Source organism: Anticarsia gemmatalis, chromosome 1 (genome assembly GCF_050436995.1).
Source record: "Anticarsia gemmatalis isolate Benzon Research Colony breed Stoneville strain chromosome 1, ilAntGemm2 primary, whole genome shotgun sequence".
NCBI classification, from domain to species: Eukaryota; Metazoa; Arthropoda; class Insecta; order Lepidoptera; family Erebidae; genus Anticarsia; species Anticarsia gemmatalis.
The window spans coordinates 2,496,382-2,510,826 of NC_134745.1; the positions used below are offsets into that span (position 1 = coordinate 2,496,382).

Sequence of the window (14,445 nt, forward strand, 5' to 3'; positions counted from 1 at the left end):
TTTCAGTTAATATCAGGTATGTACCTACCTAGTCAAGATGAATTGATTTTCTGACAGTATAAGAATGTAGGTACATACCTTTTTACACGCAACAAGGCTAATTACCTACCCTACTTCGTGTCCTATCTAATTAAGATTTGGCATTTCTGAATTCGCGCTTTTCCCAAGAATCGTAGTACCTATCTACTAACATTCCATCAAATTAGTTTAATAGTTTTATCACTAGTATTAATAATTTAATAACGTCAGATTAAACTTGATATAAAAAAAACGTCTATTTTTAACGGGGAATTCGATTGATAAGTGTACGTAAATGTCATGACGCACGTAAAAGCGAATGGAAGAACGTTACGATTGTTATCCGTTACTCATTGTCATTAATGACGGAGGGTATTTTTAGGAAGTATGGAACTGTAGTGCGAAGCCTACCGTGAAAAAGACATCGTCATTAACTGCGGTTAAAAATAGTTTAAAACCGCAGTAATTTAATGCTATTAATAGTTTTAACAGATAACATTATATAAGAAACTATACAATTAATGAAACAATAATTAGAGAGGAATTTTACATGTGCTGTGATTAGGAAGATAACTACCTACTTATGTATGGAATGAACGAAGTTTTTGCAATTACTTTAAACTTAATTACTGTTTGTTTTATGCTGTCCCTTAAGTGTAGGATCCATCATGTTGATCTTTGAAATCAACCTGGCGATCATTCCTGGGTTCTCATAACCTGTTGCGCAATCGATCAGTTCGCTAACTTTGCGGAAAACAACAAGAAAAGAATGCCAAATAATAGCCGTTACTGTATTATTTTAGCGGAATATCTTTTACTTTAATTACCTACTATAATAATACATTTATTGAAGGTACAACTCAGCCAGGTATACCAACAACGCACATCTTAATGAGGAAACCTCAGCCAGAAACTAATTACACCTACCTAATGAGCTATCAAATGAAAAGGCAGGTAAACAATTAGGAATGTATGTTATTGACGCGTAAGGCCCAGAGGAAAACCTATTACAATAAGACAATGCAATTACATTGTACTCTGGTAATTTTAGAATTAAGAGGAAACTGGAAATAAAACGGAAAGTCACGTATATAATATTTATTTGAGCATTGGTTTTAAACAATATGATATGAGTCTTATTCTAAATACATCTAATTTGTGTACAGTCTTACGTATAGACGGGCAGTAACTAGATAATACTACGGTACTACGAATTAATTGTGTATCGACAAATATTTACGAACTCGAGTAGGAACGTGCTGTAGAATTTGTGTTAGAAGGTCCTAGAAAAAATAATTCGAGACTATTAAGTCTTATCACTGGACACGGAAAGACGTCAGCAAATCTAGAATAATCCTGGTTTTCCCGGCCTTTAAAAACCCTATTGTAATTAAAACGAGAAAGTTTGCTTAGCAGTCGAAAACTTTAATGTCATGTGATGGGCCACAGTCGACCGGACTTTTTATGGGTATTAATTATGTGCCGGGTTTATCCAAACTATGCTTTTCGCGAAAAAATATGAGGACAACTCGAGCTCGTATATAGAAAGGCTTTTATGAATGTTGAACACCGTAATCCAGTTTCTTTTTTTTTCCTTAAAACATGGGGCATTTTCAGCGCGAAAATAATTTCGCCAATATAGAGTACAGACATTTATCAAAATATGATTAAACTGTACGTGACTGTGGGTGGAAAAATAAGTAAATATTTTCTAACTTTTATCGACAATATTTCGAGCATTGACTAGTTAAATGAAAAGAGCTTAGTTTTAAATAGAGCCTGTACAGTCATTTGACTCGAAACCACGAACTATATAAATAAATAAAGTAGCCACGTAATTAATTAAATAAAGTGACTGCAATTCGCAACAGTTTTTTCTACTTATTGACTCTATAACATTGAATTATATAATAAATATATTTTCAAGGATTACGGCGCATTGTCGTTGTAACAATTAATTTCGTAGTACAGGGTGTTACTACAGCGAGGCGAGATAGTTATGCGACATAGCTCCATGATAATTATACTAATTGTAAACCAGGCGACGGATATGGGTACTCTAATTTGCATGTCCATAATACTCACTTCCGTCAAAGATAAACGTAATATTTTACGCAAACTTCAACAACTTATATAAAAAGGAATTCATTTTTTGTAATTCACATCAAAAGAACATGAATACTATTGAATACATCGAACATCTTAATGTAACTATGTTTATTTTTGCATTTCTGATATGTTATTTATACACTCACAGATAAATTATGTCAACATTCGAGCTTCTTACAGTGAACAGTTACTTGAGACTATTTCAAGACAATCATTACTGGTCTTAGGGAAAATATTGGTATCCTTCATTTTGCTTTACTTATGGCACCTATTTTTGCATTGAGGTAATACCTATTTTGTGGTTAACCTGAACAATAACATGTACATTATTTCACCGTTCATAAAAGTTTTATTAAACTACATTTGAACACATAAAGTTCATTTATCAATAAATATAATTAGATCACTACAAAAATGTAAATGTTTTTGTCTTTGCTTGGTCCAAAACAGTCTTGTTTTTATTTATATAAAGCCTTTATATATCTAAAAAGGAAGCACCTACTTTTCAGAAAGTAGAACATTTATATCATGCTTATAGAAAGCTATAAAATTAGGTCACAACCTCTTTTAATTTTTTCTCATAAAAATATTTTCGAGACATCATAAGGCCACACTTAGAATTATATCAAAATAGTATATCTTTACAGGATATTCCATATTTAAATCTTACTATAAGCAGACTATGCATTTAAAAACCTTTCTTAGCATTCTGTTCTTTGTATTACAAAATAACTTCACAAATCTTATCCTCAATATACAAAAATGTCACCTATCATTTATCTAAGTGTGGAACACACTGCTATCTAATCACAGGGCATTAACCAGATTTACACTAAGCCATAGTGGGCAAGCCCATTTTATCATATTTGTTCTTTGTTGGTTGGCAGACACTGTAGCAGATGGAGACATAGTATAATCCCATGATTACTAAAATGAGCCCTACAACAGCAAACACAATGCCCCATGCAGAAATACCTAAGCCTTTCCGGGTGGTGTTCTGTGACGGTATACCGGCACTGTCGCCGGCGAATGTTTTAGGCTTGGCAGGGTCCTGGTAGCCTTTATTCGGATTCCTGTAGCTACCCCAAGCGTCAGCCGGCGTGAATAATGCATTTAAAACTGAAACAAGGAAACGTTTTTGTTACCAATTTGGATATTGAACACAGTAGGATTGAATGGCGGTCAAATAATTTTTATTAAGTTTTGATGTTGCGTACTTGCTTAAAAAAGTTATGATGAAACTTTTGGTGACAAACTTTGAGTGTGATTTTTGTAATGACAAAACTTCTATCATATCTACCAAGTTATTCAACCAGCATACTAATTTATATAATGTTACAGTGATACACTTTCTTTTTGTTTTTATAACTAAAACGGGACTGACACGAACAAGTCTAAATTATAGCGTCAAAGTAACGGTATACCTGGTTTATAAATTAAATGCACTATATTTATTCACTTACCTAGTAGCGCAAGGCCTAGGCGAACCAATAAACTTATCATTGTTGATCGCTGCGATTTCCTGGAGGGATACCGCTCGACAAATAATTACCACTCGCCCAGAGGACCCCGCAAACACTTTCGTACTGCCGAATAGCTTCGACAATCGAATAATTTATAACTATGTTACGTAAAAGTTTACCAATTTTCCATAAAAAAATAATAAGGTTTTTGTAAAATAAAAATAAACTATTTATTTTCACTTTGCTTGAAGTTTTGCAGCAAAAGTCACAACTTCGCGCTTTGAAAAAAAGTAAACGAATGATGAACGAAAGTCAGTTAAAGTCAGTCAGCCACTCACACACAAAAAATACAGAACGAAACCTACACACATGCATCTGAACGAACTTTTGACGTTCAGTTGTTTATGGCTTAACATAATGTAACCAATTCTTTAATCGACTAAAACACTGTAAATGCTCAACCATAGACATAACCATAAGCCAACGCGCTTCCGCTTTGATGTGATGGCGTGTACTTCCGATTACTGCGTTGTCAAACGTCAAAAATAACAATGTTACCGGCAATGGCGAAACTACGGTTTTCTTTTATTATATTTATCGTTTACCTACTTGTAAAATGTGAAAGTGCCACTGTTGACAATATATCTAGTGATATAAAAATAAAAAATGTCGACAGAACAATAGATATCTCCTCACAACTTGTAAAAATTACAAGTAAAATAACCTTGGAGAACACAGGAGGCTCGCCGGTAAAAAGTTTCTTATTAGCAGCTGAAGATAATGCGAAGAACAATATTGCCTTCTTTGGAGCTAAGGATAGTAGTAACAAAGATGTGCGGCTAGTTGAGACTTCAGTCAAAGGTTACGAGTATGTCAAGTTCTGGCGTGCCGAACTGAAAGAGGCGGTGAATGCCGGCGCAACAGCGACGTTCACAGTCGAATCTGTATCCACTAAGGCACTTCAGCCCTTCCCTACAGCTATCTCACAGCAAGAAGACCAACTAATCAAATACATTGGTAACTTGTACACTTATTCACCATACTATGTCACCTCCCAGAAAACCAATGTGATCGTGAACACAAAGAGCATCGAAACATTCACCAAAGTGAAGCCATTCTCTCAACAAGATGGTTCCATCCAGTATGGCCCATATCCCAACACCAAGCCTTTCAGTGAGAAGGAGTTAATAATCCATTACAGAAACAATTCACCCTTCCTGACTGTAACACGCATTGAGAGACTGATTGAAGTGTCCCACTGGGGTAATATTGCTGTTGAGGAAGTTATTGAGATTGAACACACAGGAGCCAAGCTGAAGGGTCCCTTCTCCCGCTATGACTACCAACAGGACCACCACAGTGGACCAGCAAGTGTCAGGTCATACAAGACTCTGCTCCCTGCATCTGCTTCTGATGTGTACTACAGAGACACTAACGGAAACATCTCCACATCCAACATGAAAGTAAAGAAAGACTCAGTGGAACTTGACCTGAGGCCCAGATACCCATTGTTTGGTGGCTGGAGAACTCACTACACTCTTGGATACAATGTACCCAGCTATGAGTACTTGTACCACTCTGGCAATGAATACTTGCTCAAGATGAGGGTCATTGACCACATCTATGATGACATGCAAGTTGATGAACTAGTCACAAAGATAATCTTGCCTGAAGGTTCAACCAGTGTGAAGATAAACCTTCCCTATGCAGTGACCAGATTGCCGGACAGTCTGCACTACACATACTTGGACACTAAGGGTCGCCCAGTCATCACATTCACTAAGAAGAATCTTGTTGAGAACCACATTCAAGATTTCCAGCTGCGCTACACATTCCCTCGTCTCCTCATGTTGCAGGAGCCCCTACTTGTTGTAGGATTCCTCTATGCTCTATTCCTATGTGTTATTGTCTATGTAAGATTAGATTTCTCTATTCATAAGGCTGAACACCCTCATAAAGATTAATTTAATTAGTAACACATTCACAAATATTTCATTTATAATTTAAACACATCTAGTTCTTGTGCATTTTTATGGTGTTGCAATGTTATGTGCTGAATAGAAGTAATTTTTAATTAATATTATTGTGGTTTTATTGATTTATTACAAAACTACTTTTTTATTTAATTTTGATGTTTTTTATTTGCAGTTATTGCTTTGTAATTCTGATTTTTATTACTAATTGTAATTACTGATGAGAACAAGATAAATGGCAACAATAGAACTTAATTGCCTTTTTTCTCATTTATTTTAGCTAGCAGCCATTAAACTTTGGATGAGAGATAAGTTTTTACTCTCTTGCATCAAGCTTCAATGCAATACATCAATCCTCAGGCCTCAATCATTAAAACTGGTACTAAAATAAAAGAAAGTTTATAAGAATTTTCTTTATTGAATTGGTATACAAATCTGCAGAACTATTTACAATTATTTAAAAAGCAGGAAAATCATTTGAGCAGTAGTATTCCTTTTAATAAAAAAATATTTACAGAAACCCATACTAAACCTAAGAAATATCTGAACTAAAAAATTAAGGGAAATTATACACAAGTTTGTTTTAGAAGACTGACACTAGGAAGACACCAAAAGTTTACATTTTGAATAGCAACATACAACAGTAAAGTCCAGTTTCAAAGCTAATAGATAAGTGCTGGATAACTTGCCTGACAGATAAATTCCACCCAACAAGCTAACCAAGATATTTATCCAAAAGTATTGACACTGGATGAATAAATACAATTCAAATATGATGATTATTAATGATTATATCCAGAGTATTGAATAAAAAACTTCCTATGCTATCAGCCAATAAAATTGTAACCACTTGAAGATCATGTAATGTGGCTCTTCACTTCTTACTATAACCACTTAGCTAAATGGTTGGCTAGGCCAATTTTTTTTCCATCCCTGAGTTAATAAAACAGCACTTTTTATACAGCGCAAGTTAAACCTGGCTGTAAAAGATACCTCTAAAAAGACAGTGAATGGTCCACTTGTCTATGATACAACCTCTTTCAGTCGTTATTCTGCCTGTAAAAGGCATATCCACGAATTTTTAATCGAATTAGTCACCCACTTCTATTTAAACCAGATAGAAATTTTAAAACGCAGGTTTCTTCAGGACTTTACTAACTTTAGATAGAACGAGCAAAAATATCGGCATCTAGCGTACTCCCGCATGTTTCTTGGCATAATAAGTTACATCTAAGATTATTCCGGTAATATATATTGATATAATTCCTAAGTGCTATAAATATGACGAGATAAATGAATAAATACCACGTGTTATAATATACTGGAGTATAAAAGGACACAGACAACTACTGGAGAATACTAGAAAACTATAATTCATTCTACTTTTTCTTGAATATAAAGTTTAAAAATTACACAGTACTTCGAGAAAATGGCTCTAATAATCTTCATGATCAAAAAACTACTTAGTAGGAAAGTATATAAATTAATAATTAAACTAAAATATATTTTAATTTTCACAACATAATGGTTTTTCTTGACTTATATTCCGTATTCGGATAGCTTGAATCTCAGCACGACCGGCGCGCTGGTGCATGGCAATATGGCTAATTCTGTGACTACAGCGGTGACGAGGCTGGCTGGCGTGACGTCATAGGTCAAGTTTAATGGCGTCAGGTTAGGGTTCGATCGCCAGTCCTTCAGCGGAGAATTCTCGTCAGATTTGTCGATGAAGTCGTCTGGATCACCTGGGGAACGATAACAATTGTAAGCTATGCTGCAGTGAAACTCAACAGTATATTTTACTTACTTCAAAGTGAAAAAAACTTTGTTTACATTGTCCAATCTTTCAAGAAGATATGCTATCTGCTTTTAAAAAATGTAGTATTGATTTTAACATAAATCTAACCTATCTACATTCTGAACTAATAAACAAATGTAGGATTACATTTCTCAATACAGCGCAAACATAGCAAAATATAAAGTAGGTGCCAGCTGACTGTTGTAAAAACGTAACAGTATGGATTTTATGTATGCCACGTACCAAGCTCGTTATAGACGAAGGCATCAGTCTGCACGCGCTCGGAGAACTTGTGCGTCTCGCAGGCGACGAGCACGGGCACGTTCCTGGCGCGCGCCGCCAGCGCCACCTGCGCCGTGCCCAGCGCGCCCAGCACCGAGCCGTTCACCAGCAGCGCGCCCGCGCCCAGCACCACCTTGTTGATCTGAACAACACATTGTTGTTACGATAACGCTTAGCTAATATTGTATCTTGTTGAAACTAACATTGGTATATTATATGAGATGTGTGAATTTTAGACAAGTTTTAAATAGTTAGGTATAATTGATTGAAAAATTATTTCGGAGTCCCACATGGACCTGCACTGTAATAAAATGAAATACTAATTAGTTCACCAGACATACATTGGAACCATACTTTTTTCATTTTCAAAGAAAGTAAATCCTACTTAATTAAATCGCAATAAAGTTTAATATTTATGTCACATCTAAGTAAAAGGCGTTACGGACTCTTAAGTTATTGTATAGCTGTAATTTATTCTTTACGACAAAATGAGCAATACGTTACGTGTCTATTATTTTCCTATAAACGAGTAAAAACTATAAAAAAAGTTACGTTAGTCTATTATAAAGTTGTACTCACAGTGTGCATGATGCTAGAGAGCGCAGTAATATCGACGTATGTGCAGGGCAGGCCGTGAGCAGTGAGTCTGCGCAACATCTGCGGCGCGGCGCCGGAGTGCCTGGCGCCCGCCACCACCACGTGGAACTGCGCGCCCGCTGACCACGCCTCGCGGAGGATGCGCTCGATCAGAGATGAACTGCACAACAAAAAACACTCTCATAATCTCACATGTACAGAGTACTACAGAGATTAGTTTGAAAAAACCTTAAAAGGCTCGACCTGAGTATAAAGGGAAATTGTTGAATAAGATGCTTTAAAGAGTACTAAAGCTTGTTATAGTTATCAAGTAAAGTTACCCCTGTTCTAAATGTTGCTGGTAACAGTTTCAGTGATACATAAATACAAAAAAAAAATTACATAAATAATTCTAAATTTCTAAAACATGCTATTGGTTTGTGATTTCATTTTAAGAATTATTATTCAAGCAGTCTTATGTTTAATCTTCTGCACACTAGATATATTTACCCGCGAAGGCACAGTAATATATAAAAATATTTTAAACAGACACAAAACTATAAAGATGAACAAAAATAATACGTACTATCCGTAAGTGAGTATATTATCGCCTTTAGAGATCTTGTTGCGTACAGCTATGCTGATAGCTTCTCCCGCCATGTCGATCTGCTCCCTAATATATCGGTCAATCTCTTCCTGCAGTGTCTTCTTTGCCTGTTACGTACAAACAACATTTATAGACATACACATAACGTTAGTCTGATTTCGTGTTTAAGGTTTATGCTGAGCAAGGGTTTCCTCCCGAAATTTACTGAAATTTGCTTGATGTGTTTCATTGATGTATAAATCCTTCAAAAACATAGCTGTATATTTTGAAACTAGTCATGTTGCAGGTGACGCATTACTTTATTCTATGTGCTAAACCTTCTATAACGAATCTAAAATAGGTACTCTTGAATCAAAATCTCAGACAAACAATAGTTGTAAGATTTTAGACAAAAAAAATCGGAAACTTTAGCCTAGTAAGAAAAAGTTTGATACAAATAGCTAACTAGTATATTATGAACTTACATCAAACTCATCAATATTATTCGGCATCTGCGTGAGGTGGTATCTGAAGAACTTGACAGCATTGGTCTGCGAGGCGGAGGGCGGCCTCATCGACCACAGGTACTCTAAACTTGAAGCCAAGTGAGACTCCAGACCACGGGCGAACTCTGTCTTCGCTGGCAACGTGTAGTCGCGAACCATCTGAGAACAATGAACAATATAATGATGGCCTTCGTAGCGCAGTGGTTAAGGTAGTCGCCACGTCATGTGTGCCGGGAGGTCGTCGGTTAGATTTCCACACGGAATAAATATTTGTGTGATCCACAGATCAGATAGCTTTTTCGGATTTGGGTGTACTTTGTGACCATTGTCGCATTTTTGTAAAAGTCCCTTCGACGCAAGAGCAATTCTTAGCGCGGGAGTTGTGTTAAGAAGAAGAAGAAGAAAAGTTGAATCCCTTACAGTTGCTTTTTGAGTCCCTCATGCTGGCCAACTGTGGGTTAGGAATCTCTGCATGCTTTCAGGCATGCAAGGATTCAGATCATTGATCAGTTAGCAAAGATCATTATTTTGTATGTTGATGAGAAGTTCTAATAAATACATAACTTTTAAAGGTGTTAGTGTGTTGCTTTGTCATAGAAAATTACAATGCTGACTCTTTTTATCAGCTGTTGAGTAATTGTTAAAACATATACTTATTTCCTGACGAATATACGCGTTAGAACTACAGGAAATGAGTTATCATGTATTTACAAATAGGACACACATTATCAATTATGTTAACATACTTTTGTCAAAACAAATATTATTATTTCTGTGAGAGAAAAGTGGAGCATTTGAACCAAATATAAAAAAGCTCAGCAGTTTATAGTAATATCATGATTTCAAAAACCTTTAACATGACCCGCACGGCTTCTCTCGCATGTAATTAAAGCTGATTTCATAAACGTTACTTAGTTATTACATGGATATTAATTACCATTTGTAAAAGAATTGCTTATTAGGGTAGTTGTAGGTATACCTTTTTGAGAGCATCCAATAATGCTATACACCTCGCATTGGAGCCGGTCACAACCCGAGTCGCCAACTGCACACCCAACTTGATAATAGCTGGATGCAAGCTGAAAAACACAACATAATATAATAAGGATGACTGAAAAAGCACATTTTTTCTTTTAAAAATGGACTTGGTAGGGAGCACATAGCTTTAAGGCTATACATTATTATGTTTATTTGTGTATAAAAAATCCAATAGCAATTGTTAGGTGTAGTCGACCCTGAAAACAAATACCTACCGTTATGAAGATGCGTGAATAGCTGGGAAGTATGGGTAATGGCAGGATGAGTGACACTTTTGTATTCAGAGATAGTTAGAAATGACAACATATAATAATATATGGATGAGAATAAAGAAAAAGAACTTTATAGGGATTATAGCAGGTGGCGTTCTTTGACCGCCGACTATCCCAATGGAAAAAAGACGTAATTTTAAGATATTTTCCATACTTTATAACATTGAATATCATTCTATAACAATAACTAACAGGCAAGCTATGTATGTTTATGTAACGATTTCAAGTGGTGTTTGTGTTATTTTGTCCAAGGCTTCAGTACAATTGACCTCGTGTAACAAGGGACAATGAGAGTGTTGTTATGACAATACGACGTACCTATTCTTAAAATACTACTATGTATGTACTTCAATATATAAGCTAAGGACGAATATTATTGTTTTATGATTATATATTACCATTTATAATTTAAGATGACCTCACCTATATCATACAAAGTAAGGGCATTGTAGGGAGACTCATAATGTATAACTTTCAATATAAATTTGATGTGTACACATAAAGACATATTGTATACATGTACATATGTTATACATGTATATATTAGTCTTACTTAATCAAAATTGAACAAATATTGCATGGTATTGCAACATTATCTGGTTAGGTAGTAGCTAGTGTTTAAAGTAAGTAGTATATCCAGAATTTTGGAGAGGGTTTAACAGTTTCGCGGGAGGGCATTACTTAGGAGGTTTGGAAGATCTTTAAAGATAGGCTCTGCATATTTGAGAGGGCTTTCAAGGTGCAGTCACAAAACTAGTATTAATTGCATACTTACTGTGAATTGATTGGAATATTCTTAAGTGATTCCTTGTCATGCTCCTTGTATAGATCAGGGAACCAGTTCAACCTGTTAGAGCTTTGAGGTTTAGCCTTTGATTTCTCTGCTGTCTTCTGTTTAGGCGCCTTTGTCTACAAAAAGAAAAGTAATGAGAATTAACTTAAAACTTACGCCATATACGTCACTACCACTGCTCTGTTGTCGTCGATTTTTGTACAGAAAAGTCTGCTTAGTAACTAACTTTCTTTATATCCATAGTTATATATGTCTAAAAAAGTCCTAGCAATCTTAAATTTTATTCCATATTCATTTCCAGCTTTACTATAAGAACTAAGAATTTGGAGACCTTTGAAGAGATGAATCATTTCTCAGAAAGCCTTTTCTCAGCAGTGCGACCAGTAGTGTGAGGAGGACCAGGACGAAATCTTTACTAACCTCCTTGCTTGGAGTATCTCTGTCGGGCGTCGCCTTAGTTTCCTGTGGTTTAGCAACTACCTTTTGTTCCTGAGCGGCCTGTTTCGCCGCTCGCTGAGCCTCCTGCTTCGCGCGTCTCTCCGCTCTCAACTCGGCTTTGCTTTTACCACTCTCGTCTGGTTTTTCTTTGATTTCCTGAGGCTGTTGAGAACAAATACAATGTAAAACAAATCTGCCAGAATGTGATTCTTAAAGAAAGATTACATGAAGCATATTTTTGTAATTTTTCCTAGGACAATGGCCCACGATTCACAATGTTTGGTATTTTTTGAACAATATTCAAGGGAGTAACCATACCAGATGATTGGATGCTGACTGATAGCAAAATCGCATATGAATTTTAGATCCTAAATTTTCACTATATGCAAAGTAATGCTTCAATCAACTAACAAAGTCAACCAATGACATTAATCGAAAATAATTATTCATTTCATAATGCAGAAATAACCTTAGAAAAAATATTTTAATCTACCAAACAATTACAGTAAATCATGGGCACTGAAACAGGAAAAATTACAACACAATTTAGCAATCATACCTTCCTCCCACTTAAATCAAGAGCACTAACTTTTTCAGTGACATCTTTCATTTCTTTAGCCACGCACACGATATCTCTTAATGTTTCAGCTACATCTTGGACTGTCATCGGTTCAATAATAAGTTTGTATTCAGTGGTTGGCCTGAATTGATCTGCAGTTTTTTTTGATATAATCCTTTCTCCTTCATTACCTTTCTTCTTAGCTTGTTTCTCCGCTTTCTTTGCAGCTCTCTCAGCTTTGATCAGTTCCTTATTCTTATCATCAGCTGTTACTGTATCAACTTTGACACAAGCTTTATCTACCTCATCTTTGCCTTTAGGAGGACTGGTTTTAACTGGTTTTGGTATTTCTTTTACGGGTGTAGCTTTTACTTCTGATTCGTTCCCTTTGCCTTTCTGTTTGGCAAGTTTCTTAGCCTGCCTTGCGGCTAAGACTTCGTCTCTAGGCTTATTGTCCGCCATATCTGATTCTTCTTTCTTTTTGATTATACGGACTTTCTCATCTCCCGTTTTGGGAGGAAAAGGTGCTTCTAATTGTCTCTTAGAAGTTATTCCTGAACTGTTCGGTTCATTAATGGTATTGTTTGAATTGTTCTCAGCGTTATTTGATTCAGATCTTGAAGATTTTAGTTTGTTTCTTCTGTCCCTCCTTCGAGCTGCTGACTTAGACTTTTTCTTAGCACCTGCAGTATTGTTATTGTGTTCCTGCAAAACAGTAGCGGTTTAAAACATTTGGTCTGCAATCAGTGTGTCTTAACTTACTTGAACACTACTTACATTGAAAATACTCAGTTCAAATGTAAATTATGTTGAAAGAACTGATTTAAAACATTTAACTTATACAACCTGTTTGTTTACAATTAAGAACATATCACAATAATAAATGAAATATCACTCACTACAATCTCTGGTTCAAGCTCAGGTGTGTGAGGTCCAGCTCTGAGTAAATTTTGAAACTGGGTGGCTTCCTGATTGAACACCAAGTCCTCGTTATTACCGTTTTCTGGCCTTACAGCTTGGATTCTGCCCCGATTCGCTAAAAGTGTCCTTAGATCACTCACTCTGAACCTCTTCCAACCAGGTTCTGGCCTCTTATACTTGTACCTCGGGTCGGCCTAAGAAGAAAAAGATAGTTAGATGTAGTTCTCTATTGTTTATTGGCTTTGCCATGCAGAGCTGATACAATTTCAGCTGTTTGAAAAACTATGCTACCAATTTGAATATAAACAAGCTTGTTCTACATAATACAGTTTCTACTGATGCCTTTGATACTTATTGCAACAGGATATATAAATATTTCGTCAACATATGATACAATATAGCATTCGAATATAACCTCAACAAAAAAAGTGACACATCACAACAATAATTCTAAATTACAATATACCTCGGAGAAAACCATTGCTGCTTATCCTTGGCAAGCTATAAAATTTGTGGGAATTTATAATATTGTAAGTTTCAGACACAAATATAGCCTAATTTGCTCCATTATGTGTATATGTAGAATTGTACTTACTTTTATGTCCAAAATCTGTGAGACGTGTATCGTCACGTAAAACCGCCTATTTTATTGTCAAAACTGTATTAAATACAGAAGAATCGCTTGATAACGCTTAATATTAAGAAATTTTGTGAAACTAGAATCGTAGGTATGAACTGTCACAAATGTTTGACAGCTTGACATTAATCCTGCAGAATTGAGCGTTTACGAAGAGAGTTATCGACATGAAAACCTTGCAGTCGAAATAATAAAAATAAAATGTATTTTCTTTACTTCTGTGTTCTGTGTTATTGGCGAAATTTGGAATGAAACCAGAATTTCCAAACGAATCAAAAAGAAAACAGTTAAATAATAATCACCAAAAATAAATAATGAAATTACGCTTTGATCGCCCGATTGGTAGAATAGTCAACCGAGTCATCAGCACTAGATCCACGTATAGTTTGATTTCTAACATATCTACTTGTGTTCAAGTTGTCTGGGAACAGCTATACTAACTTTACTAGGATCAGAACATACCTATAATAATAATC

The 14,445-nt window shown here is 35.6% G+C and overlaps 3 protein-coding genes across 6 annotated transcripts; 1 reads left to right on the forward strand and 2 right to left on the reverse strand.

Moving 5' to 3' along the window:
• Window positions 1–1,101: 1,101 nt before the first annotated feature.
• On the reverse strand, window positions 1,102–3,946 carry LOC142987627 (uncharacterized). Its single transcript, XM_076136520.1, has 2 exons — window positions 3,591–3,946; window positions 1,102–3,246 (listed from the first exon to the last, which is right to left on the reverse strand). Exons 1-2 carry the CDS (start codon window positions 3,628–3,630, stop codon window positions 2,960–2,962), a joined length of 327 nt encoding a protein of 108 aa, XP_075992635.1. The 5' UTR covers window positions 3,631–3,946; the 3' UTR covers window positions 1,102–2,959.
• A 149-nt stretch (window positions 3,947–4,095) lies between these two features.
• On the forward strand, window positions 4,096–5,711 carry LOC142987619 (dolichyl-diphosphooligosaccharide--protein glycosyltransferase subunit 1). The gene has a single exon (XM_076136507.1). It carries the CDS (start codon window positions 4,142–4,144, stop codon window positions 5,552–5,554), a length of 1,413 nt encoding a protein of 470 aa, XP_075992622.1. The 5' UTR covers window positions 4,096–4,141; the 3' UTR covers window positions 5,555–5,711.
• Window positions 5,712–7,053: 1,342 nt separating this feature from the next.
• eIF2Bdelta (eukaryotic translation initiation factor 2B subunit delta) lies at window positions 7,054–14,091 on the reverse strand. 4 transcript variants are annotated; one of them, XM_076136497.1, is made up of 12 exons: window positions 13,928–14,091; window positions 13,799–13,833; window positions 13,311–13,526; window positions 12,442–13,116; window positions 11,835–12,008; window positions 11,397–11,530; window positions 10,291–10,390; window positions 9,291–9,470; window positions 8,806–8,933; window positions 8,223–8,400; window positions 7,605–7,785; window positions 7,054–7,308 (listed from the first exon to the last, which is right to left on the reverse strand). In XM_076136497.1, exons 2-12 carry the CDS (start codon window positions 13,811–13,813, stop codon window positions 7,103–7,105), a joined length of 2,187 nt encoding a protein of 728 aa, XP_075992612.1. In that variant the 5' UTR covers window positions 13,814–13,833; window positions 13,928–14,091; the 3' UTR covers window positions 7,054–7,102. The 4 variants fall into 4 exon arrangements, with proteins under 4 accessions (XP_075992612.1, XP_075992595.1, XP_075992604.1 ...); XM_076136480.1 differs by having other exon boundaries at window positions 12,412–13,116; XM_076136489.1 differs by having other exon boundaries at window positions 11,835–12,014; window positions 13,928–14,090.
• Window positions 14,092–14,445: the final 354 nt, after the last annotated feature.